Below are 25,902 nucleotides of genomic sequence, written 5' to 3' on the forward strand. Positions count from 1 at the left end.
TTTGGTGAACGGTGATTTTTCTAATTGAGGGGGAATTTTTTGCCTGGCAGGGGTTGGGTTTTTGGCTCGTTAGTGACGTCATCTCTTGTGATGTCATAGAAATCAGAGTGTTTTGTTCTGCTCAGGGAGATGAGGAGTGTTTGGTGCTTGGAATTCTTGGGAAGAGGCTATAGAGCTTGTGGATGTTTTATCATTCAGTTTAGCCATCAACTCTTGCTCTTTTCCTGCCAGTGCTCCCCAACGTGGGTAAAACACAGAACCAACATCTGCTGCTTGATGTGCCTTAAAAACTTGGTCCAACTTAACCCCAAAATTTTTAGCTGATGTGAGAACGTCCAAACCATTATTTTTATTAATCAGCTCCATATTTTTCTTGTTGTCACTACAACCACAACCTTGTCCACCTCCATCTGTTCTCCCCTGTCAGGCAGTTGGGTTTTAAGGGCTGTGGGTTCCTGGGAGGGCGTGCAGAGCCTGCTGCTTGGGCTTCCCAGCTCTGGCTGTAGTAGGAATTAAAATAATTTGTGGAGATGTGGAGTTCCCGTGGGCACTTGGAGGGTTATTCGGCCTGGTGTGGGTTGAAAACGCAGCACACCTTGCTCGGATTTGCTGCCTGAGCGGGAAAACATTTTGGGCTCAGCCTTTCGAAGTGTGTTTGTTAACTTTTAACATGAGAATTGATTAAAGCTTGGGGGCCTCTGAGAAATCTGTGATCAGGCTGAGGCTCTTTGTCGTCCTCAATGATCAGGTAAAATTAACAACCCGGCACTTCTGACCTCTCCTCGTTCAGATTAATTAAAAGCTTGCTCAGGATCCAGATCTTAAAAGCAGATTTGCTGCCATGAAAACAAGCTGTTAGTGATTTTTGGTGCCTTTTTGTTCCCTGCAGGGTGACAATGTTTTCCCCAGGTGGGTTTGGGTCCCTTTTGGGGTGAGTGTCCCCAGCACCTTTTGCTTCTCCAGGCACAGCCGAGGTGTTGCCTCTGCAGTGCTCAGATTATAGAGATATAAAACAACATACAATCAGTGTAAAGTTGGACAGAAATCCTATAAAATCATGTATAAACCATACAAAAATCATTTCTATCAATATCAAACAAGCCTTGCTTGTGGAGGGGGGGGCACTCCTCTTGTTTTTCACTTGTCGTGGCTGTTTGGGCCTGTTGGGAATTACAAGAAAAGGAAAATCTCTTCCTCCTGAAAATAAAAATCCCTGAACCCTCCGGGGTTTAAACAAATGAAACACACACATATTTGTGTGTCTCTTCTGGTCATAACCCAGATGGCCTCTCGTGGAGAAAGGTAAATGTGTCCTATCATCCATTTCTGGGCACAAACATCCGGAATAAAGGGTCAAGACACCCCTTTTTCCACCTCCTCTGAGCCAGCCCTGGAGGTGTTTGGCAAACCCTGCCTTCCATCCCAGGGGATTTTTTTTTTTCTCCGTGCTGAGAAAATCGAAATTTGTTCTTAGATTTTAATCGCTTTTTTGGCAAAGTGAGCGGATTCTTTGTCCTTCCAGCGTCGCACCGGGGGGATAATTGATCACCAGCCTCTTGCAATGCTCCTGTGAGGTCTGAGGGGAGCAAACCCACTTCTGTCAGCCCTGCCCTTGGCAGCCGAGTCTTCCACGTTCCTTTTCCAGCTCCCTCCTTCTGAAAGGAGGTAAAAAAAACCCCTCTTGGTTTGTCCCCAGCCTGGACATTTCAGGGCAGATGGGTCCTCTCAGCCTTGGAAACACCTCCTGGAATTACATTTTTGTTTGTGCAGTGTCACTGTTGGCTTGACTGGGGTTTAGTTTGGGGCAAGTGCTGCTTCCACAGGTTGATTTCTGCTTCCTGATGCCTCGATGGTTGTTCTCCACCTTGTGCTTGAGCACTTGATTTCTCCATTCTGAGTGTAACAGTTTGTACCAGCCTGGATTTCATCTTTCTCATTTCAGACGTGGTTGTTTCTGTCAGCCAGACTCATGACCTTGTCAATCAAAATCAGTGTGTTCTGCTTTTGTCTTTTAGTAAGTTTGACTTTCCCCAAATTTAGGGAAATTAACAGTAGAATTATCTCTGGGCAGGCTGTGCCAGGGCCTCCCCACCCTCCCAGTCAGGAATTCCTTCCCAATATCCCATCTAACCCTGCCCTCTGGCACTGGGAAGCCATTCCCTGTGTCCTGGCACTACCTGCCAACGTGGGAAGCAAAGAGAAGGAAACTGGGAAGCAAAGAGAAGGGAAAAGGGTGGATAACCATAACTGAAAATATGAAGACAAGTTCTGACTTCTTGGTAGGGAAAGGACAAAGAAAGGAAGGAAAACAGAGGAAAACAGGAAATGGAGAAAACAGGGAGTGAATTTTGGTCAAGGTCACCTGCAGTGTCCCTTTGTTAGAGCTTTGTTCATTGCCCAGAGATGATCCCACATCCCTGGAAGTGTCCAAGGCCAGGTTGGACGGGGCTTGGAGCAACCTGGGCTGGTGGAAGGTGTCCCTGCCCATGGCAGGGGGTGGCACTGGATGAACTTTGAAGTCCCTTCCCACCCAAACCATTCCATGATTCTGTGACAGCTGCGACATTCCCGCTCCACACGGCCTGTTGTTTGGGAAGGAAACATTCCCTGCTCCTGTGGAGCTCCTGCCTCCTTTCCTCTCCTGCCTGGCTGTGTGCAGAGGTGTCAGCTGCCCCCAGGCTGGGCCTGGGACAGCTCTGTGCCTTTGCTGCTCCGGGGCAGCGCTGAGGTGTCATCCCTGGCTCATTGAGCTCCTCGTGTCCACCACGGTGCAGTTGAACTCTGCACTCCTCTCTGCTGGGGTGAGGGAGAGCAGCCCAGGAGACTCTCTGGCCAGGAATGATTTTCTGTCACCGTGTGACAGGCTGGAGGTGGGTTTTTTGGGAGGCAGGCTCAGGGTTGAAGCACGTGTCCGAACGGGAAGCGCCCCGGCCTCGTCACCCACGCGGGACACGTGTCCCTGCTCCCACGTGCCGCCTCCGTGGGCACCAGAGGCACAGTCTGCTCCCCAGGGAGCAGCTTTCCCTTTCCCTGATCACCTTCCCCTTTCAGTTTTTATTTAGCAGCTCTCTCGAGGCCTCCTCAGAACCGTTTGATTTGATTTGTTTGCTCTCCCTTTTCATTTGGAGTTTGTCTTGTAAAAATTGATCGGGTTTCTGGCCTCCTGGCTCCCTCCCACTCCTCCTCCAGCCTTCAGTGTGAGACTGAGCTAATTCTGAGTCAGATGCCATCTCAGCTTCCCTTCTCCAGAGGATGCTGCTGACTCGAAATCCTCCCTGACCCGCAGCTGTCGCGCTCCAGATGTTCCCTGGAAGTCTCTGCTTAGGCTGAGCCAGTGGCTCTTGGAAGGTCTGTCAGACCCATCTCAAATTGTGGTGGTCGGGACAGTTCTGGACACAGAGCTAGAACCAGAGAATGCCAGGATGGTTGGGGTTGGAAGGGACCTTAAAGATCATCCAGTTCCCACCTCCTGCCATGGGCAGGGACACCTTCCACTAGACAAGTCCATCCTCGGGGGCAGTGGCACCGTGGCCACCACACGTTCCCAGGTACTGCTGTTGCCTAAAGCCTCTTGTTGGTCTGGAATGCTCTGTGCTTCTCCATGGTGCTAGTTCAGCGTGTTTATGAGCCCCTGAACCCTTCAATGCCCCTCTCCCACCCACCCCCGTGGGCAGGGATGTGGGTCCAAGAGCCCATGACGTGCAGAGTGAACCCACCACGCCACAAACCATCCCCCACCTCCCACTGGCAAACCATGACAGGCCTCAGTTTTTAAAGCATGGACAGCTCAGAAACTGGAAATTCCCTTTATAGTCAAAAAGCCACTTAATACAATGGCTAAAACTGTCTAGGAAGGAGCAAACCCTCCAGGAGAAATGCTCAGATCCTGCCCTGCCCCGCTCCGAGAGCAGCGGGGGCGTGAGATCAGAGGGGGCTCTTCACCAACCTCAGCTTCCCTGAGCTGAGTGAGTGACCACACAGAAAACGAGACAGAAATGGAGCCCTGTGCTGCCTGCAGGGTGCAGAGCAGGGCTGGAAGCTGGGTGTCCCCAGAGGTGTTGGACCTGCCCTGTGCACACTGTGTGCCTGGCAGGCGCCGGGGACATCGGGTTTGTCCCTGCTCAGCTCTGCAGCTCGTGCCCAGGAGGGGTGTGTGGTGCCTGCAGGCAGTGTGGGGTCTGTGGTGCCAGTTGTGTGGGGTCCGACCCCGGTGCCACCCCCGGGAGCACCAGCCTGGCTGTGTCTGTGCAGGGGCAGCACCAACTGCTGCCGACGTCTGGGAGCTCCTGCTTGTCTGGCAGCCCAGATGGAGCTGCCATATGTGAGCAGGAGGGCTGACCCAGGGGGAACTGCCAGACTTCTGGAGGTCTGGGACAAATACAGAATGTGCCTGAAGTCGGGCTGGGCAGGGGGAGGGTGGAGAACTTTGAGCAAAGGGCGGGTGTTCAGCAGTGCCACCTGAGTAAATGACAGGAGGTGGTTAAGGAGAATCATTCTGTTGTCTGGGATAATGGAGAGGTGGGAAATCATCAATAATTGGGAAAGTCAAGGCTGGGTTGGATGGGATTGGAGCAACTTAGTCTAGTGGAAGGTGTCCCTGCCCATGGCAGGAGGTGGAAGGAGCTTTAAGGTCCCTTCCCACCCAAACCATTCCATGATTCTGTGATACAAACAGCTGACAATAGTCTGGTGTGGTGACAGATCCTTCTGCCTGAGCAGAGCTGAGAAGCTTCACTGTGTTGTGATGCTAATTTGGCTGCCTGCACCTCCTTAAAAAGCCATTTTGCACTCCTCTTCCAAGGAGGAGTGACCTGTTCCTGCCCAGCAGCACCTCTGATGATCCCTCCCTTCCTATCCCATAATCTCCTGGAGGTGGTGCATCTCACCTGCCTCCCCCAAGGCCCTGCTCTGCCTTTGTGCCCCATGGCCATCACTGCTCCTGGTGCCTTTGGCACACGTGGGATGATGAGGGTGAAGTTCTGGACTTCTCCAAGTGTTTCATGTGCAGCTGAGAAGCCCCCCTGGGAGCAGGGTGTGGGTGGGCTTTGATATGGAGCGAAAACAGGGGAGTTGGTTTGATTCAGAGACTCTGGGGAGGGGGTCTGTGCTTTTCCAGGGATGAAAATCCGTGAACATCCCAGCATTTTCAGAACCACTCTGGCATCTACTCAGTGTTCTTCTGACCCTCATCCAGGTAACTCCCTTTTGAAGCATCATCAAAAACATAAACTCCTGCCACGGAACTTGGTCTCTTTGCCTCCCTCTCTTCCTTTGTCTCACTTCATGAAGATTTTTTTGGCAACTGGATGTTTCCCTTTATCAGTTGCCTGTGGCTCGGAGTCGGTGCCTCATGGACAGTTGATAGGTTTGACTGCTCTTCTGTCTCCCAGTTCCCCACTCTCCTGCTCTGTGTGACCATTCCAAGGTGACATCTGCACTGGTGACAGTGCTCTTTGTGACCATCCCAAGCTGACATCTCCACTGGTGACAGTGCTCTTTGTTTGTGACCATTCCAAGGTGACATCTGCAGTGGTGGCAGTGCTCTTTGTGACCATTCCAAGGTGACAAATCCACTGATGGCAGTGCTCTGTGTGAGTATTCCAAAGTGACATCTGCAGGGGTGGCAGTGCTCTTTGTGACCATCCCAAGGTGACATCTCCACTGGTGGCAGTGCTCTTTGTGACCATCCCAAGGTGACATCTCCACTGGTGGCAGTGCTCTGTGTGAGTATTCCAAGGTGACATCTGCAGTGGTGGCAGTGCTCTTTGTGACCATTCCAAGGTGACAAATCCACTGATGGCAGTGCTCTGTGTGAGTATTCCAAAGTGACATCTGCAGGGGTGGCAGTGCTCTTTGTGACCATTCCAAGGTGACATCTCCACTGGTGACAGTGCTCTTTGTGACCATCCCAAGGTGACATCTGCAGTGGTGGCAGTGCTCTTTGTGACCATCCCAAGGTGACATCTGCAGTGGTGGCAGCCAGTCTGTGAGCTTGACATGCCAGAGGACCTGACCCTTCCTCATCCCAGGGCAATGGTGCTTTACCAGGGGTGTTTTTAAGGATCAAAGGGCAGATAATGGTGGGAATCCACCTGGATGTGCAGTTTTTGTACCTCTGAGGGCAAGTTCCAGGTGACTGAACTGTCACGTTGTTGCACCAGGAAAGTGATTCCATTTTTTTCAGTCTTCAGCTATTCTTCACATTTCCTGTGTAAAACAGCACATTCCATGTTGATCAGGACTCTTATCCTTAGAAATATTCCTACCTGAGCCCTCCACAGGACCACTGAAATCCTGGCTGTGGCATCAGGATCATCAGGATGGGTTTCATATCCCTTTGTGCTGTGGTTCTTCCTTCCTCGGGGAAGCTGCAGCACTGGGAGCTGGAGCTCCTGTCATGTCCTGTCATGTCCTGTCACATCCTGTCCTGTCCCATCGTGTCCCAAGTCCTCTGTGTGGAGGCCAGGGGCTGACAGCAGGCACAGAGGGGCTGCAGGGCTCTGTCTGGCACCCAGAGGAGCCACCTCTGTGCTCCTGCTCTTACTGCATCAGTTCTTCATGTAACCTAAAGCTTGTCTTCTTCCTCATCCAAGCTTTGAGATCCCTTTCGGAGCTGGAAATGTCTTCCCATAGGAAAATCCATCCATCTTTGCTCTCCATCATACATCAAAACTTGGTGAAAGGAGAGAACAGCTCCTCTAATGTGAATATACAGTGACAGCTCAGAACAAGAAAAATTAAATGTTATCATAAAAGCAGGCCCAGGGTGAAAGCCCAATTAAGTGGTTTCAAGTTGTTTAACCAGCCTGTGATCTCTGGTTTATATTTGGTGGCATCTCCTCTTTCTTTCCTTTAGAGATGACTGAGTTTGCCCAGGAAGATAAAAATAGGCAGGTTGCTGTTGGATTAAGCAGCGTTGTCACTTTGATCTCATGCTGTGGAATGACTCAAGGTGTTACAGCACTTCAGAAAATAACCCTGTGCCAGAGCCAGGATGTGGCTGTGGCTTCTCCATCCCTGGAAGTGTCCAAGGCCAGGTTGGATGGGGCTTGGAGGGCTTTTCCAACCTCGGGGATCCTGGGATTCTGTGATTCCCCATCCATTTCAGGGGTCATTCCCAAGACAGACATCTAATGAGACTTGTAATTTGTACTTTGGATTTTTGGTGGAAATCACCTTTGGATGGTTTTGAACTATGTGTTAATTGTTCATCTGAGGAACTTTGAAGTTCAAACACTCCCTTCCAGTCTTTTGTCACTTTGGTTATTTTTGCTTCCATGTTTCCCCAAATTCAGGTCATTTGCCCTTCTATACAAAAACTGTCTTTGCCTGTGACCTTTGGGAGAGCAGATCTTATAAATATATATGTGCATATATAAGGAGAGACAGAAAAATCACAATTTGGAGCAAGCTTGGGGGAAAACAGAGAGTTTGACTCAATTTTCTCTTGCTCTGGCCTAGTTTCCCGAAGGCAGGAGGAAGATTTCCTTTCTTGCAGCCCTCACTGATCACTTCCAGCTCTGGCTGAGGAGGTGGAGCACGAATTCCGGGCCTCAGAATACAAAAAAAGTCACATAAACATTGTTGAGCTGAGGGCAGTGGGACTGTTTGTGCTGGGGAAGGCTGGTAGTAGAGGTGTGTGTGTGCTCTGAGTCACCGGGTAAATATATCCCCCGTCACAAGTTGGGGCTGAGATGAAAATGAGCCTCCTGTTGCTGAAAGCTCTTCTTGTAGGAGGGCAGGGAAGTGTTCAACAGCTGGAGCTGCCGGGGTTGCCCTGGATTTCGTGTCTGGGGGGGTTTGGGTGCTGCTCCTGGGCTGCTCTTGCACACAAAGGTGTGTGATGGTCCCAGCGTGGGCGGCTGCGTCCAGGCGGGATCTCACACAGCACCAGCACTTTGTTCTCACCCAGAATCAACTTGAGCTGGTTCCTTCTCATTCCCAAGTAATCTGTGGGTGCTGCTCAGAGAGGACACCATCCTGAGGGGCTCAGGGGTGATTGGGTGTGCTGGGGAAGGGCCGAGGTGGCTGCGGTTCGTGGGGGCATCAAAGGAACGGTTCAGCCAAGCTCAGTCCAGTTCAAAGAATCATGGAATCACAGAATCACAGAATCAGCTGGGTTGGAAGGGACCTCTGAGATCATCAAGTCCAACCCTTGATCCAACACCACTGTGGTTCCCAGCCCATGGCACTGATGCCACATCCAGTCTGTCCTTAAACACCTCCAGGGACGGAGAATCCCCCCCTTCCCTGGGCAGCCCATTCCAGTGGCTGAGCACCCTCTCTGCAAAGAAATTCTTTCTAATATCCAACCTAAACCTGCCCTGGCACAACTTGAGACCAAGCCCTCTTGTCTTGCTGATGGTTGCCTGGGAAAAGAGCCCAACCCCAGTTCCTCTGGCTCGTCTCCTGGTTTGTTTTCCTGAGGGTCAGGGGTGGATTTCATGTGCTCTGACCCACCTCACTGGGTTCTTTCACATGTGACAAGGATGTTTTTGCACCTTGTTCTGAAGCACTGGGTTGTTCTGCCAGCTGGGATGTGCTGCTGCTTTGGGGGTTCTTTCCCAGGTATGTAAGAGGTCAGTGATGTCTCTGCCTGTTGGTTGAAGTGTTGCTTCAGGAGATGGTGCTTTAGTCTCTCCTCTTAATTGCATGTTAACCTGCCTTCAGAGAATCCCAGGATCCCAGAGGCTGGAAAAGCCCTCCCAGCCCATGGATCCACCCCGTGCCCCATCCCCACCTTGTCCCCCAGCCCAGAGCACTGAGTGCCACGGCCAGGCCTTCCTGGGACACCTCCAGGGCTGGGCACTCCAAACCTCCCTGGGCAGCCCCTGCCAAGGCCTCACCATCCTTTCTGGGAAGGCTGCTGGTGTCCTGCAGCTCCCCAGGACAGGAGCACCTGTGGAATCCCTTCCCAGAGCAGGACAGACCAACTCTGTCTGTTTTGCCAGCAGACCCACCTTCAGCTTCCCCTCTTTCCTCGTTCTTTTGGGTTCTCCAAGAACCTTGTCCCTTTGGGGTTTTCTTCCTGTGGAGTGGTGGCAAAAGCAATGTTTGATGTCAGTCTGGAATGCTGTGGTTTTAGTGGGGGGAGCTGCTGCTGCCAATGCCCGAGTGGAAGGGGCTCCTTGTCTGAGAGAGACCGTGAGCTGGTTCTGTGGATCTGGGGGGGGGGCTTGGCTGCTGGTAAGTCCCCTTTCATCAGGAACACTCTGCCCAGGGCAGTGGTGGACTCCCCACCCTTGGAAGTGCTCAGAAGCCCCGTGTCTGTGGCACTTGGGGACACGGATCAGTGCTGAACACGGCGGTGACGCCGCGGTGACGGTTGGACTCGATGATCTTAAAGGCCTTTCCCAACCTTAGCAACTGTGTGATTCTAACCGGGATCACTGGAGAGCTTCAGCCCGGGGAACACGTTGTCGGGACCCGCAGGACTGATTCCTGGCCGGTGGCTGGTGTGTCACCCCCAGACCCCGAGCAGAGGGCACCGTCCCTGTCCCTCCCCGGGCCGTTGGCCGCCCTCCCGCCGCACGAGCCCTCGGCATACGCTCGCCCCGCGGGGCCAGGGGGTTCCACCTCGGGGCTGCTGGCTGGGGGAGCCGAGGCAGAAGGATTGTTGGCTCCTTCCCCACGGGAAGCAGCTGTTGGCAGCCCACGTGGCATCACCCCTGGCACCGGGGCCGCTCGGAGCCGCTGAACCCTCCTCCCTCCGTGTCTTTGCAGGTGGCCATCATCGCGGGGAACTTCGAGCTGGCTGAGATCATCAAAACCCACAAAGAGTCTGATGTTGGTGAGTTGGATCTTTCTTCCTGCCCCTTTTTTCTCTCCCTTTGTGCCTCGCTGGGGAGCCCAGGGCTGTGTTGGGGGGGGGAGGTTGGTGGGTTTTCCCGGTGCCGCCGGTTTGGGTTTGGGGAGTGGCAGAGCTCTGCTTTCCTCCCGGGGCCGTCCAGGCTGTTCATCCAGTGTGGCTCAGGCTGCCCAGATCAGGAGTTAACCAGACCCTTGGTCAGGAGTCAGGAGCAGCTCTGCAAAGCTCTGCTGTAAAACCCTCACCTCTTCCTCTCTCTGCATCCTGGAGGCTGCTCCATTCCAGAGACCCTTCCCTGCCAAGGCCATTAGCTGGGACTGGTGCAAGGAGGGGACATTCCCTGCCTTGCAGTGACAAAGGTCACGGAGCTGCCCCACGCTGAAGGTCCTGTGAGGAACAGGAGCAGCTCTTCTGGTTGTATTTGCTTTATGAAGGGATATTTTGGGATTTCAGCCTTTTCCCTTGTGTCACCTCTTCTGTCCCTCTCTGGTGGGGACGTCACCATGTGATAAAGGCCACATGAAACTGAGCTTCAGATCAGGGATAAAATCGACACTTGTTGAGTTTTCTTGAATTATCCTGAGTTTATTGATCCAGAGCTGTCAGTGGAGGGAAGAGTTCATTCTCAGCACGTGTCCCTCCACAGAAGGTACAGAGTCATCAGGCCAGCAGGGGAAAAAAGACTTCAGGAAGAGAATCTTGGCTGTGAGGGACTGGCCCAGGTTGCCCAGAGAAGCTGTGGCTGCCCCTGGATCCCTGGAAGTGTCCAAGGCCAGGTTGGCTGGGGCTTGGAGCAACCTGGGCTAGTGGGAGATGTCAGGGTTGGAACTGAAAGGGCTTTAAGGTCCCTTTCAACCCAAACCATCCTGGGATTCTGTGAAAATCCTGAGGTGACTGAAAGACAATTGGAATCAGTCCTTGTGGAATTTGCAGCAGGCAGCAAGTGCTGAGCTTGGTTCTTGGAAGTGGCTGTGAATCCAGAAACCTGGGCCCCAAACATCCTTTATCCCTCCTTTTCTCAGCTGTTGCTGATAGTTAGAAACAGCTGCTGAGAATTTGGGGGAAGGCTTAAGAGTTGGGAAGGACACGGGGAAAAGCCTGAAAATTCCTCACGTGAACGGTGATGACGGGAAAGTTAATTAATTAATGAGAAAAGTGACCATCTTTGCCGTGAGACAAGTTTTGGATTAGGTGACCTCCAAAGGTCCCTGCCAGCCTAAATTCTTCTCCGTTGGACTCCGAGCCTGTGATTGACTGGCTCAATTATTTTCATTGAAAAAGTGTGAGGGAAAAGGGCAGGAAAACATGTCAGGTGCAATGAAACGTCGGTGTTTCAGCCGCGGCTGTTTGTGTAAAATAGGTCAGGGAACGGCTGCAAACTAATCACACGCCAAGCAGCGGGTCCAGATGGCACCTGCCCGCGGTCAGGGGGACTGGCACTGAGCTTCCCAGGGAAGAGAGATTCCCAGGCAGGAGAAACTGGGTTGGGAAGTTCATTAAGAGCTGAGGAGTGTGTGTCGGAGAGGGGAGAGCTTCTCATGTCCCTGAGGATGAGGAGGGGCGTTGGAAGGAGAGCAGGAGAGCTGCTCATGCCCCTGAAGGTGAGGAGGGGCACTGGGAGGAGAGCAGGAGAGCTGCTCACGTCCCTGAGGGTGAGGAGGGGCATTGGGAGGAGAGCTGCTCGTGTCCCTGAGGATGAGGAGGGGCGTTGGAAGGAGAGCAGGAGAGCTGCTCATGCCCTTGAGGATGAGGAGGGGCTTTTCTTGGTGTGCCCTTCCCTCCGATGGTTCCATCAGAACAGGTGAGGGATGTCGGAACCAAGAATCTGGGAGGATTTGTTAAAATTGGAGGTGAAATCTTCCTCTCGAGTGGCCCACGTGGAGCTGGGGTTGCTTGGGATGAGATTTGGTGCCCCCAGCATCAGACAGAGCCAGAGAGGACCTGCTGTGCTGCGCTGGGGGAGGAAGGGTGGTTGGCAGGGCTCCAGGGGACTCCATCCCTGTTTCCATCTGGATACGGAGCGCTCGGCTGAGCTGGAGCCGTCCCCTCTCCCTGTTCTTTGCCTCAGAATGCAGAGCAAGCCCAGAGGGTGAGAACTGAACTTCCCACAGGGGAAAATAACCCAGAAACTGTTCCAGGAAAGCTCCCGATGGGCTCCATCTGCTGTCAGGACTGGCCAAAGGCAGCTCAGCTGGGAGTGAGGTGCCCAGTGTGGGTGTTGGAGGCTCCCTGAGGGCTGTTTAAAGCCCACTGGGCTGAAGGACTCCTCGTGTGGCTCCACTGGGTTCCCAACCCACGGGTTTCCACCCCAGAGTCCGAGCACTGCTCGTTTCCTCAGTGCTGGGCCGAAGAAGGTCAGAGTGGAAGGCTGCAAATCCAGAGATGAATCCATGCTCTTCCAGTGTTTGTGGAGACTGTGCAGTTGGGCTCTTCCATCATTTCTGTTTGCTTCCTTATCCCTGTGTCACACGGATCTGCAGGCAGAGGGTGCCACGAATGGCAGCTGCTGAGCTTTGGCTCCTTGGTTGGACTGGAGAGAACTGGATTTAAGAGGACTTAAGGGGTTGGATTCAGAGGGGTCGTCAGTGCCATCACACATCCTTGTGGCACATCTTGGTGCCTGTTGGTCAGTCCAACTCCAGGATCTGGAGCAGAGCCTCATCTCCCACCGCTCCAGGAGGGTTTGGGGACGTTCTCAGCTCAGTGATGCCCTGGGGGAACACCTGGGCCCCTTTTTGCAGCAGCCTTGGGCTGGTTTTGCAGGAGCTGCACAAGGAGAGCTCGCTCCAAGGTGACCCCAAGGGGAGGTGTCCCATTCCCACACAACTCCTGCAGCTGCCAGTGGGAAAAGGGAACGGGAGCACCAGGAGCCAGTCAGGGGGGTCAATGGAAGTGGGATGGTGCCTGGACCTCAGGACCTCTCTGGGATGTCTCTGTGTCCGTTTGCTCGTCCCGTTGGTGCTCAAGTCTCAAATCCACACCAGCATTTATCAGCCCAGTGTGTCACTCCAGTGAGTGAAGCCAGGTGTGCACCACGTCACCTGCTCTCACTGAAACACCTGCAGTGGTGCTAATTGCTCACTGGTGTCACATCAGTCGGATCCTGTGCCAGCTGCTCCATAATTTTCAAGATCCATCTTTTTGGTAAGTTCTCTCAGCCTGGAAGTTTTCAAGTCTTTGTTTTCAGCTGATCAGAAGCTGCCTCTGCTTTGTCGTCGTGGTGACACAGGGGCCTCTTCCTGCTTCCTTTGGGATAGCCCTGGCACAGGCTGCCCAGAGAAGCTGTGGCTGTCCCTGGATCCCTGGAAGTGTCCAAGGCCAGGTTGGATGGGGCTTGGACCACCCTGGGCTAGTGGAAGGTGTCCCTGCTCATGGCAGGGGTGGCACTGGATGGGCTTTAAGGTCCCTTCCCACCCAAACCATCCTGGGATTCTGTGACTCTCTGAAAGGATCTGGGATAAGCTCTGCGCAGTTCTCGGGATCCTCCCACTGCCCTTCCCAAAGCTGCCTCCCCACCTCTGGAGCTTTTGAAGGAGTGTTATAAATACAGGCCAGGGACTCGCTGAGCTGTGCTGAAAATTCTTTTGAACTTTGCTGCAGAAGCTTTGGCTGTTCTGATGTGAATGTACAAAACTGAGCTGAGCAGTCGCTGCCGGGCTCGGAATTGGGGGGGAAGTTCTAAACGCTCCATTTCGGTCCTGGACGCATTTTTTTTTTGGCCAGTACGGAGATGTGGATGGGAATTATTTTCCAAGACAGAGCAGAAACACTCCCTGGCTTTCTCTGGTTTTCTGTATCATTGTTGTTAATGGAGTTGTGTGGGGTCGGTCACAGGTCTGGGCAGTGCCGGGATTTCCTCCAGGGATTTATCCTGAGAGTCCAGGCAGGACCCTCGATGTGCTGAGTGTAACAAGGTGAAAGAGAGGAATGAAAGATGCACCAGCTTCTTGCAAAGAGAGGTTTCCAGGGTGGAGCTGCATCAGCCTGATGGATTTTATCTGGAGGGAAAAGCTGAAATCCTCATCTCCCAGCACCACATTTGGGAATTGCTCGGAGAGGAGAACCAGCAAGTTTAATTAACGTGTTTCCAGCAGGTTAAATTTCAGTTTTACAAGTGCAGAGTGGAATCTGCTTCCAGCTGGGAAGGGCTGGCTCCGAGCAGGGCCAGGGGAAGGAGTGAGGAGGAGCAGCAGTGCAGGGTCTGGGCTGCCTCCTCATCCCGTCCTCTTCCTTCTGTTTTCATTCCTGGAAAAAAAATACCTGGAAGGTGTCTTGGAGTGGCTGCTCTCTCTTGGATAGGAGAGAAACCTGGGCATAATCTGCCATGTGTGGGGAGATGCCATGTGTCCAGTTTGGGAGGTGTTGTGTGCCTTTTCCAGTCTGGGAGATGATCTGTGCCTTTTCCAGTTTGGGAGATGCCATGTGCCTTCTCCAGTTTGGGAGATGATCTGTGCCTTTTCCAGTTTGGGAGATGCCATGTGCCTTCTCCAGTTTGGGAGATGCAGTGTTCCCTCTCCACTTTGGGAGATGCTGTGTGTCTTCTCTACTTAGGAAATGCCATGTGCCCTCTCCAGTTTGGGAAGCGCTGTGTCTTCCCCAGTGTGGGAGATGCCATGTGCCCTCTCCAGCTTGGGATATTCCGTGTGCCTTCTCCAGCTCGGGATGTGCTTTGTCCCTTCTCCGGTTTTGGGAGATGCTTTGTGCCTTCCCCGCTTCGCTTTGTAATTTTCCACTATTAAAATGTAAATGTGGCCCTTCAGCTTGGAACTGTGCAGACATTTGCACTCCTCGTGCTTTGCTCCTTTCCATGAATATTTAACATGGAAGCAGCAAATCCAAACAACCTCGGAGCGTTGATTACAGCCGGGTTCGTTGGGCTGCGGCGCGCGGGCGTTCCGAGCCCGCTCCAGGTGCCTCTGGAGCATCTCGGGGCTTGGAACTCCTCGGGGAGCGGTGGTTGCATCCCGCTCTCCTCGTGCCTGGGCAGGGAGCGGCGTCGGGCACCGGGAACGCCCGTGTTCCCTTTCTGGAGAGCAGAAATCCAGCTCGGAGCTCGGGGCTGGCTGGGGCACGGCGGAGCCGCTCCGAGCGGCGCTGTCATGGAAACTGAGGGGAGTCATTTTGCTGCGAGGAACCCAGTAAACAGACTTTGATTAAACTCTTGAGAAGGTGGAGAAGGGAATCTTCAAAGCTGATTGTATGAACTGGGCGAAGTTGTGGTTTTTTTTTTTTTTTTTGCTTTATTGTCTCTCCCTTCCCCGCCGGGGACGGCGGATTCGGGGGGATGGGATGAGGAAACCTTCCTCAGAACTGGAGACCTGGCAGAGGCTGGAGGGTGTCCTGTTTGTGGCTCCTGGAGCTCAGGCTCAGTGGTTTATCATCATCATGATGATTATTATTATTACTGTTGTTGTTGTTATTATTGTTACTGGTTTCAGGCAGGTTGAGGAGCGGTGGGACTGGCCAAAGTGTATGTTGGGTCTCATCCAGCATTTTGGGACATCCTGCCACATCTGAACACCCCTGAGCTTCCTGGCCAGGAGTTCACCTGCCAAAGCACAGCAGATCAGCTCTTCCCAGTATAAACTGGGGTCAGGAGCAAGCTGCCCATGTGCAACTGGAGTCTCCATGCTGAGCTTTGGCCCTTCAGCCGCTGGTAGGGGAGCAGCTCCTCAGGTATCCTGCCAGCTCCAAGGTCTCTTCCTGCCTCCCTGTCCCTGCTCTGAGACAAGAGGACAAGGAGCCTTGTCTCAGCAGTGTGTCCTTGGGGCCAAGGAGGCCAATGGGATCCTGGGGGGCATTTGGAAGAGCAGGTGGAGGGACATGATCAAGGTTCTGCTGAACAGAAGATTAAACTCTCTGCACAGCTGAGGGTGACCTAATTTTTGGCTGACTGAAGCCACTCTGCTGTGCTGGAGAGGACTCAGAGCTGTGGAGCAGGTGGGACTGTGGCATCTTCACTGTCCCCGTGCTCGGGCTGAGCTCTGGCTGTCCCAGGCCAGGCACTGCTCATCCCAGGCAGACACATGAGGAGGAGCTGAGGGAGCTGGGGGGGCTCATCCTGGAGCAAAGGAGGCTCAGGGGGGACCTTCTGGCTCTGCAAGTCCCTGCCAGGAGGGGGGAGCCGGGGGGGGTCGGGCTCTGCTGCCAGGGAACAAGGGCCAGGCCAAGGGGAAACGGCCTCAGGCTGGGCCAGGGGAGGGTCAGGTTGGGGCTGAGGAGGAATTTGTTGCTGGAAAGGGTGGGGAGGCCTTGGCAGGGGCTGCCCAGGGAGGTTTGGAGTGCCCAGCCCTGGAGGTGTCCCAGGAAGGCCTGGCCGTGGCACTCAGTGCTCTGGGCTGGGGGACAAGGTGGGGATGGGGCATGGGGTGGGCTCAGTGATCTCAGAGGTCTTTTCCAACTTCAGGGATTCTGGGATTCTCTGATGGTTCTCAAAGCAAAGAGTTTTGGTTAATTTGGTGCTCCCACCCTGGTCTCCATCAGAGCAGCAGGTGTTTCCCCAGGGTTTTCCTCAGGAGAGGGATGCACAGGAAGCCCCACCATGGGTCCCTTCCTCACCTCTCCAAAAGAACCCACATCCATTGTGGGCATCTCTCCCGTCCTTCTGCCATCTGGCTGTGGCACAGACAACCTTCTCTTCCCCATTTCTCTTCCACATCCAACAGATTTCCTCCCCCTTGCTGTCTGCATCTCGTTGCATGTCACGGCCAAGAACATGCTTGTACCTCTCTGGTTACATCTAATTTCTGCCCAGAAAGACCCAGGTTTGTGCTGTGTCTGCGTGGCAGAGCTTCCAGCCTGGCTGGGTGGAAGTCTGTGCTTGGCTGAGGGCTCTGGAAAAGCTCAGGGGTGTCTGGGGAGCGGCTCCTCCATCACCTGGACGAGCAGTAGCTCTGCTCCTCCGGCTGCTCTCCCCCTGTCAGGCTGCCTGTGCTCCTCAGGGGGCTTTCCTGGGCATGTCCTGGCATTTCTGGCTCTCCAGCCTCTGTGTGGAACCATCTGGTCCTGGTCCAGTTGCCTCCCTGGCAGCACAGTGCCCTGACGTGGGTCTGAGGCAGTGCCATGGCCAAGCTCAGCGCTCAGCTCGGGGCAGGTGAAGTGTCCATCACCTCAACCTCTGCTCTGGGGCTCCCCAGGGCTCTGCTGACCCAGGGCACACCTGGATGCTTGGGATGGGACACCTGAGAGCCTGGGCACCTTTGCAATGCACACATGTATCAGCTGAAGGTCTGTGCTGCTGTGACAGGGCTGGGAAGTGGCTTTGTCCTTCGTTTTTGGGAGTCCCTTGCCTGTAAACCCCCCTTGGGCAAGTGAGGCCCCACTGAGGGCAAATTAAATGACACAGCCAGTGCAGGTCCCTCCTGTCTTTGAAGGAACTGCCTTTGCAGTGACACCTCTGTCCTCTTGACATGCCTCTGGAATTAAATACTCAGGAAGGACACTGAGGGGCTGGAGCAGGGGCAGAGAAGAGCAGCGAGGCTGGGGAAGGGACTGGAGCCCAAGTGCTGGGAGGAGAGGCTGAGGGAGCTGGGGGGGCTCAGCCTGGAGAGGAGGAGGCTCAGGGGAGACCTCCTCACTCTCTGCAACTCCCTGCCAGGAGGGGGGAGCCGGGGGGGGTTGGGCTCTTTTCCCAGGCAACCATCAGCAAGACAAGAGGGCTCGGTCTCAAGCTGTGCCAGGGGAGGTTTAGGTTGGATATCAGGAAGAATTTCTTTGCAGAGAGGGTGCTCAGCCATTGGAATGGGCTGCCCAGGGAAGGGGGGGATTCTCCGTCCCTGGAGGTGTTTAAGGACAGACTGGATGTGGCATCAGTGCCATGGACTGGGAACCACGGCGGGGTTGGATCAAGGGTTGGGCTGGATGAGCTCGGAGGTCCCTTCCAACCCAGCTGATTCTGGGATTCTATGAAACTTTGGCTTTACAACCTGTTCTGTGACCTGGATACCTTCACGTCCACTCCTGTAAATGTTGTGCCTCGGGGACTCCTGCCCTTGATGTCGTGATAAATGGATTAGTGGCTGGAGAGTGGCCCTGAGCTGCTCCTCCAGCCCCTCTGTGCTTCCTCTGGATGTGAATCCCAGGCAGAGGTTGAGTTTTTCTTTGTTTCTCAGCTGGATCCTGTCACTTTGGTGCTGGGAGGGAGCGCTGTGAATGTGGAAGGTGGTGGCTGGGTGTGATTTATTTGACAGGCTGAGTTAAAGCACTTGCCCTGACCTGTGTCAGGAATTATAAAGTACCTTCTTTTTTACCAGGGAGTCCTTGAGCAACCTGTTTGTGCCTCACTGCCTGGTGGTTGGGGCTTGCTGGGAATATCTCACCACCCCCCTGGCCCCGACCCGTTCACATCTCCCAGTGGGGAGGTTGTGCTGGTCCCAGTGGGGAGGGCAAGGCCCAGGACAGGTTCACTCCTGCTCAGTTAATCTGAGACAAACAGGAGCAGAGGAGACCTACAGGGTCTCCTGCATGGTGACCTTGCCTTGCAAGACAAAACCTGCTCTTACTTTTTGTCTTTTTTTTTTTCTTCCTTTTTTTTTCTTTTCTTTTTCTTTCTTTTTATTTTTTTTCTCCTTTTTTTTTTTCTAATTTCCTTTTCCCAGCTCTCCAATGGGATAATTCCATGGGAAACTTCGTATGAGTGTGGTTCAACATACAGTTAGGACTATTTTCCTAAGCACTTAATGCCAAAAAAGTAATAATTAACTTATAAAACACACCAAAGGCAGCCTGGGGTAACCAGGATAGTGACCTGGAAAGGGCTGAATGACATTCCTGGCTTCTCCCAGGATGGGGGGAGGAATATTCCATTGCCCACTCATGGAGCACCACGGGACAACCACTGTGGGGCCTCACTGGTCCCCAGCTTGGATCATGGAATCATGGAATGGTTTGGGTTGGAAGGGACCTTAAAGCCCATCCAGTGCCACCCCTGCCATGGGCAGGGACACCTTCCACCAGCCCAGGTTGCTCCAAGCCCCATCCAACCTGGCCTTGGACACTTCCAGGGATCCAGGGACAGCCACAGCTTCTCTGGGAAATCCATTCCAGTCCCTCCCCTCCCAACCAGCAATTCCTTCCCAATATCCCATCTCTCCCTGCCCTCTGGCACTGGGAAGCCATTCCCTGTGTCCTGTCCCTCCAGGCCTTGTCCCCAGTCCCTCTCCAGCTCTCCTGGAGCCCCTTTAGGCCCTGCAAGGTGTAGCAGGCTCAGGTGGACTCTGTGGCAGGACCATGCTGAGCTCAGGCTGGGCACTGAGGCTGTGAGCTCACAGAGTTTTTTGGGTTTCCCCTGTGCTGTTGGTCCCTGCAAGCCCACCACGGATGTACTCACATGGCCAGTTTGGAATCATAGAATCACAGAATCATTGAGGTTGGAAAAGCCCTCCCAGCCCATGGATCCACCCCGGGCCCCATCCCCACCTTGTCCCCCAGCCCAGAGCACTGAGTGCCACGGCCAGGCCTTCCTGGGACACCTCCAGGGATGGGCACTCCAAACCACCTCAAGAAACCTCCTTGCATTTCCAGTGGCTACTTCCAGTTCCTAATGATTTTTAAATCTTGCAGCACCGTTTGGACATGGCACCCATTTGATATTTCCTTCTCACGTTTTTTCCCGAATTGGTTTTCTGGAACTGATTCAGTACAAAACTGAACTGTCTCCTGGAGATCTGTCACGTGCCTGGGTGACACCTGAACTCAGCTTGGTGAGCCTTGTCCTGCCTTGGTGGGACATCCCAAGACCACGTGTAGATGTGGCACTCAGGGACTTGGGTTAACGGTGACCTTTGCAGTGCTGGATGACACTTGGACTTGATCCCTGAGGGCTTTTCCAACCCTTTTTTTCTGAGTTTTCCGGAGTTTCGACCTGTTTTTCCTGCTGGATGTGGGTGCTGTGGGCAGGTGTTGGTGGCAGGAGACTGGGAACGTGGACACTGCCGGCAGAAGTTCCCCCTGCACGTGGTTGGAACTCATGAGGGAGCAAACGCATCGCGTTGCTACGGCAACGGGGAGAGTTACGGGCGCCTGAAATTCTTGTACTTTGAACTGAAAATATTCCGCGGAAAAATATTCCGAGCGTGGCCGCACAGCACGGCTGGGGAGGGCCTTCAGGGGGGCTGGGTCATGGATGACACAGGTCGGGGGCCTCGGGCAGGTCCATCCTCTGCAGCCCATGGGAGCGTGTTCGGGAATCCCCCGTGGAAGGTGCCATGGGAGAGGTGGCCTTGGAAGGGATGTTTTGGATGCAGAAGGGGTGGGAGGTCCCTGTTAGTGGGATTGCACCCTTCCTGAGCCTGCTTGGAGCAGGAGAATGGGAGACTCCCTGTGATGTACCTGTCCCTTGCTTTGGCCACTGTGGTGGCACCAGGAATGGGCTGGACCTGCCTGACTCTGGGTTCCCCGCTGGGTGTTGCCACAAACTTTTAAGTCTGTTAAACTTTGGGATGGAAATGGACTCATTAAACAGACTATAGGAAAATCTGTCTTTCCTGACAGGAGTTCTCCTCTATCCTGGCCATTCCTGCCCTCCCAGCTCAACCCCACATACATTCCCTGGAGAAGGGGAGATTGAGAGGAGACCTCGCTGCAGTTACATCTTCCTCGAGTGGGGAAAAGGAGGGGCAGGGACTGAGCTCTGCTCTGGGGGGACCAGGGACAGGACCCAGGGAAGGGCTGGAGCTGTGCCAGGGCAGGGTCAGGTTGGATCTCAGGACAAGGTTCTTCCCCCAGAGGCTGGTTGGGCACTGACCAGGCTCCCCAGGGCAGTGGGCACAGCCCCAAGGCTGCCAGAGCTCCAGGAGGGTTTGGATGATGCTCTCAGGGACAGGGTGGGATTGTTGGGGTGTCTTATTCAGGGCCAGGAGTTGGATTGATGATCCTCACATGTCCCTCCCGACATGGCACATCCTGAGCTTCTGGTGGTTCCCCCATCATGTGAACCACCACCTCCCAACCAACCCTCACCTCCCAACCAACCCTCACCTCCCAACCAACCATCACCTCCCAATGAACCCTCACCTCCCAATCAACCACCACCTCCCAACCAACCATCACCTCCCAACCAACCCTCACCTCCCAACCAACCCTCACCTCCCAACCAACCACCACCTCCCAACCAACCCTCACCTCCCAACCAACCCTCACCTCCCAACCAACCCTCACCTCCCAACCAACCACCACCTCCCAACCAACCACCACCTCCCAGCCCGAGCGTGGCCAACACCACCCGCTCTCCTGTGGTCTAACAACCCCCCTTTCCATGTCTCCCCCAGTGCCTTTCCGAGAGACGCCGAGCTACACGAAGCGGCGGCGGATCCTGGGCGGCGGCGGCCTGGCGTCCCCGCGGCTGCTGCAGCGCTCGGCCAGCGACAACAACCTGAAGGCCGAGAGCCGCGCGTCCTACTCGCCGGTGCCGTCGCTGCGCAGCCTCCCGCCCCAGCTGCTGGTGCAGATGCAGGAGGCGGCGGCCGGGGTGGTGGTGGCGGCGGGGGACGGCGGCCTGGCCGGCTCGGGCAGCGCCCGCAGCGCCCACAGCCGCTCGCCCTCCCTGCAGCGCGTGCAGGAGGAGAAGGAGGCCGACCTGCCCACGCTCCGCAGGAGCAGCCGCGGCAAGGCCAGGTACGGGTGGGCGTGGGGGGAGTGGGGAGAGGGCGTGACGTGGCGTGGGTGGGTCGTGCCCCCGTGCCCGTATGGGATCGGGCGCCGCGGGATCCCGGGTGGGAAGTGGGAAGGCTGGTGGAGATTGGTGAAGCTCCTGCAAGGAGCTGGCTGGTCAAGAGGAACGGAGCGAGGATGTCCCGTGGCTGGCGTGTGCCCTCACACCTGTATGGGATCAGGCACCTCTTTGGGATACTGGGTGGGAAGTGGGAAGCACGCTGGGGCCCAGTGAAGCTCCTGCAAGGAGCGGGGCTGGCCAAGGGGAACAGAGCAAAGGTTTTCCATGGCTGGCACATGCCCCCAAACCTGTATGGGATCGGGCACCACGGGATCACAGGTGGGAAGTGGGAAGGCTGGTGGAGCTTGGTGAAGCTCCTGCAAGGAGTTGGCTGGTCAAGAGCCAGAGCGAGGGTGTCCTGTGGCTGGCACGTGCCTTCACCTGTATGGGATCAGGCACCTGTGTGGCATCCCAGGTGGGAAGCAGGAAGGCTGCTGGGGCCCAGTGAAGTTCCTGCGAGGAGCGGGGCTGGCCAAGGGGAACAGAGCAAAGGTGTCCCATGGCTGGTGTGTGCCCTCACACCTGTATGGGATCGGGCACCTGTGGGGCATCCCAAGCGGGAAGCAGGAAGGGTGGTGGAGCCCAGTGAAGTTCCTGCAAGGAGTGGGGCTGGCTAAGAGGAGCAGAGTGAAGGTGTCCCGTGCCATGGCTGGTGTGTGCCCTCACGCCTGTATGGGATCGGGCACCACGAGGTCCTGGGGGGGAAGCAGGAAGGGCTCCTGTGAGGGGCAGGGCTGACCAAGGGCCAGAGGGAACTTGTCCCGTGCCATGGCCAGCGTGTGCTGCCCATACACCTGTATGGGATTGAGCCCCACGGGATCGGGCACCACGGGATCCCGGGGGGAGGCAGGAAGGCCAGTGGAGCCTGGTGAAGCTCCCGGGTGCAGACCTTGGCACAGGCACTGAGGGGGTTCCCTCTATCCCCTGCCCAGCCCCCGGCGTGTCCGTGGCTCTCAGGAAGGTGCTGAGCCCGCCTTGCGCTGCCGTTGCCATGACGATGGATGTGCGTCTGGAAAACTAATCCTGGGAGGTGGCACATTGCAGGGAAGGCAACGCCCGGCACGTCCCAGCCCACCCGTGGGTGTCGTGGGGATCGGGGACGTCGTGGTTGTCGTGGTTGTTGTGGCTGTCGTGGTGATGTGGTTACCGATGTGCCACCCACGGATCCAGTTGCTCAGCCAAACCCACCGGCTTGGCACTGTGTGATGGGCACCCTTGTCCCATCCCTGAGTGTTGTTGGATGGTGTCCTTGTGGTTCTGGTGGCCCGTGGGTGTGGGAGCACAGTGGATCCCACGATTATCCCGCTGCTCCCCGTTGCTTGCCCATCATTCCAGTGGGGATGTTGGCTCCAACGCTGCTCACGCCGTCGGATGGGCACGGGCACCCATCCTGGAGCAGGGGGGTGGCTCTGTGCCACCCGTGTGCTGTGGGGCTGTGGGAGAGCAGGAGGTTCCTTTTGGTGACTGTGGGGTCAGGCTTTGCTTTTGGAGTCCTGTCAGAATCATGGAATCATGGAGCGGTTTGGGCGGGAAGGGACCTTAGAACTCATCCAGTTCCACCCCTCTGCCATGGATGGGGACACTTTCCACTCTCCCAGGTTGCTCCAGCCCAGCCTGGAACACTGCCAGGGATCCAGGGGCAGCCACAACTTCTCTGGGCAACCTGGGCCAGGGCCTCCCCACCCTCCCAGCCAGGAATTCCTTCCCAGTATCCCATCTGACCCTGCCCTCTGGCTCTGGGAACCCATTCCCTGTGTCCTGTCCCTCCAGGCCTTGTCCCCAGTCCCTCTCCAGCTCTCCTGGAGCCCCTTTAGGCTCTGCCAGGGGCTCTCAGCTCTCCCTGGAGCCTTCTCTTCTCCAGGGGAACCCCCCCAGCTCTCCCAGCCTGGCTCCAGAGCAGAGGGGCTCCAGCCCTGGCAGCAGCTCCGGGGCCTCCTCTGGACTCTCTCCAGCAGCTCCACGTCCTTGTGCTGTTGTTCCCAGGGCTGGAGCAGCTCTGCAGGGGGGCCTCACCTGAGTGGGGAATTTAGGGAAAAAGGAACACATCAATGAATGAAAAATAACAAAAGCAAATGTAAAATAGCTGCTCCAGGGGAAGAAAACCGAACCAGTCAAGTACCTGCCGGGGTTCTTAATTAATAGTTTAACTCAGGAAAAGTTGCAGGATGTTTTCCAAACAGCTCAAAGGAGGCATCTGCTCCACGGGCAACTCCAGAAGAAAACAGAGCAATGTTAGAGGAGCCAATGATGGATTATGGGATGGAGAACAGCCTTGGTCAAAGCCAGGGATGGCACCTCCGAGTGCTGCCCGTGGCAAGGACGGGGGGGTGAAAGCTTTCCTGAAAACCATCAGGGATGAGGGGGAAAAAACCCTCTGCTTTGAAGAGAGATTTAGGAGAGCGGGATTGTTACCTTAGAAACCAGATGAACAGGAGGAAATATGGGAAGAATATTGAAAATACCAAGTGGCTGGTGGGAGGGAAGGGGGGAACCTCTGCCTGTGCCATGGCACACGGAGAGAGAGGATGCGGGGAAGTTGCTGGGAAGCCACACAGACCCAGTGTGACACAGGAGGGCTTCCCAGCCTGGGGTTGTTTCAGGAATTTGGGATGTTGCTGGAGCTTGTTATAAAGACACGAGGAGGTTGGTGTGGGTAAAGAATCCTGTGGGCTTTTATAATTTATAAGGTTTAGGGAGTATTCCCAAAATAACCCGGAGCAGCTGGTGGCCAGGAAGGAGGGGAAGAGGAGCTGTACCCAAATGGGCAGTTCCCAGTGAGGGGAGGGCAGGAATTTGGCCAGAGAGGGAGATGGCAGGAATTTAGGGCCAGCTATGAGCTCATTTTGTAAAAGACATATAGAAAAGTGCATTTTAGTCCATTATTTTCAGGTACTTGTATATTTTTTCAGGGATAGGAGAATCATGGAGTTCACACTGAGTTTAAAGGGAGATGAAAGTCCCGTGTGGGAAACCTGCATGTTCAGGAGTTCCCAGAATCGTTAAGGTTGGAAAAGAACTTTAAGGTCATCGAGTCCAACCATCAACCCACCACCACCACCTTCACCACTGACCCACGTCCTCAAGTGCCACAGACACAGGATTTTTAAACACTTCCAGGGCTGGGCACTCCAAACCTCCCTGGGCAGCCCCTGCCAAGGCCTCCCCACCCTTTCCAGCAACAAATTCCTCCTCAGCCCCAACCTGACCCTCCCCTGGCCCAGCTTGAGGCCGTTTCCCCTTGGCCTGGCCCTTGTTCCCTGGCAGCAGAGCCCGACCCCCCCCAGCTCCCCCTCCTGGCAGGGACTTGCAGAGCCAGAAGGTCCCCCCTGAGCCTCCTTTGCTCCAGGATGAGCCCCCCCAGCTCCCTCAGCCCCTCCTGCTGCTCCAGCCCCTTCCCAGCTCCCTTCCCTTCCCTGCACACGCTCCAGCCCCTCGATATCTTTCTAGTCATATAAGGCCCAAAATTAGTGTTCAGGAAACAACTGGACATGGCACTCGGTGCTCTGGGCTGGGTGACAAGGTGGGAATTGGTCCCAGGTTTGACTTGATGATCCTGGAGATCTTGTCCAGCCTCAGCGATTCCCCCGCCGTGCGCTCACGGACACGTCCCACAGAGTTATGTGCTAACAAGTGTTTAGAGCAGCTAATTAACAGTGGTGTTTTGTTTGACTCAGTATTCCTTTCACTTGTTATTGGCCTTATCGCTCTCCCAGTCGGTTCCCAGCGTGTTTGTGTTGGTTTGACAGAGCTTTTATTTGCTGGCGGGCTGGTGGAGCGGAGCGGTGATCCTTATCTCGGCCCGGTTCTCAGTTCCCAGGGATGTTTCATTTTCAAACAAAAAACCCTTCACTTTGTGCTAAGTGACAAGGCATCCATAAACATGCAGAGTCCTCTCACATCTTCCTTGAGAAGTCTTGCAGAAAAATTGATTCTGGGTCAGATTTTTATTAGAGTAAATATCAAGAAAATTTAGCGTCTGCAACGTCGCCCCAGTTCTTTATTCTGAGGGTGAAAACTCGCAGCAAAATTCTGATTGTTTTGCAAATATATTCAGGATGTCAAAGAGAATTCAAATGAAAACTGGTTTAGCATCAGGGTGTCGTTTTTTCCAGAAATGATGTGTAGAAGCACCTCGTGCTGCAATGGCCTTGGGAGGAAAAGACTTGGGCGATGCTGGAGGTTAATCCATAGGATGATGGAAGGGTTTGGTTTGGAATGGATGTCAAAGCCCACCCAGTTCCACCCTTTGCCATGGGCAGGGACACCTTCCACTAGACCAGGTTGCTCCAAGCCCCGTCCAACCTGGCCTTGAAATCCTTGGATGAGCCTTGCACGGCGTGTCCCCAGATGCCTTCGGTGCTCGTCTGCCTTTGTCCATAACCTG

General features: G+C 54.7%; 1 protein-coding gene across 1 annotated transcript in view; it reads left to right on the top strand.

Annotated features, from left to right (window-relative positions):
- Positions 1-25,902, top strand: part of LOC113982192 (SH3 and multiple ankyrin repeat domains protein 3-like) — a 140,645-nt gene that overhangs the window by 84,540 nt on the left and 30,203 nt on the right. The window contains exons 11-12 of the mRNA XM_039387454.1: positions 9,724-9,790; positions 21,076-21,421. Coding sequence (XP_039243388.1) covers positions 9,724-9,790; positions 21,076-21,421 — 413 coding nt within the window. The remainder of the gene's footprint in view (positions 1-9,723; positions 9,791-21,075; positions 21,422-25,902) is intronic.

This window comes from Pipra filicauda, unplaced genomic scaffold (genome assembly GCF_003945595.2).
Source record: "Pipra filicauda isolate LSUMZ 115617 unplaced genomic scaffold, ASM394559v2 scaffold566_size300873_pilon, whole genome shotgun sequence".
Lineage (NCBI taxonomy): Eukaryota > Metazoa > Chordata > Aves > Passeriformes > Pipridae > Pipra > Pipra filicauda.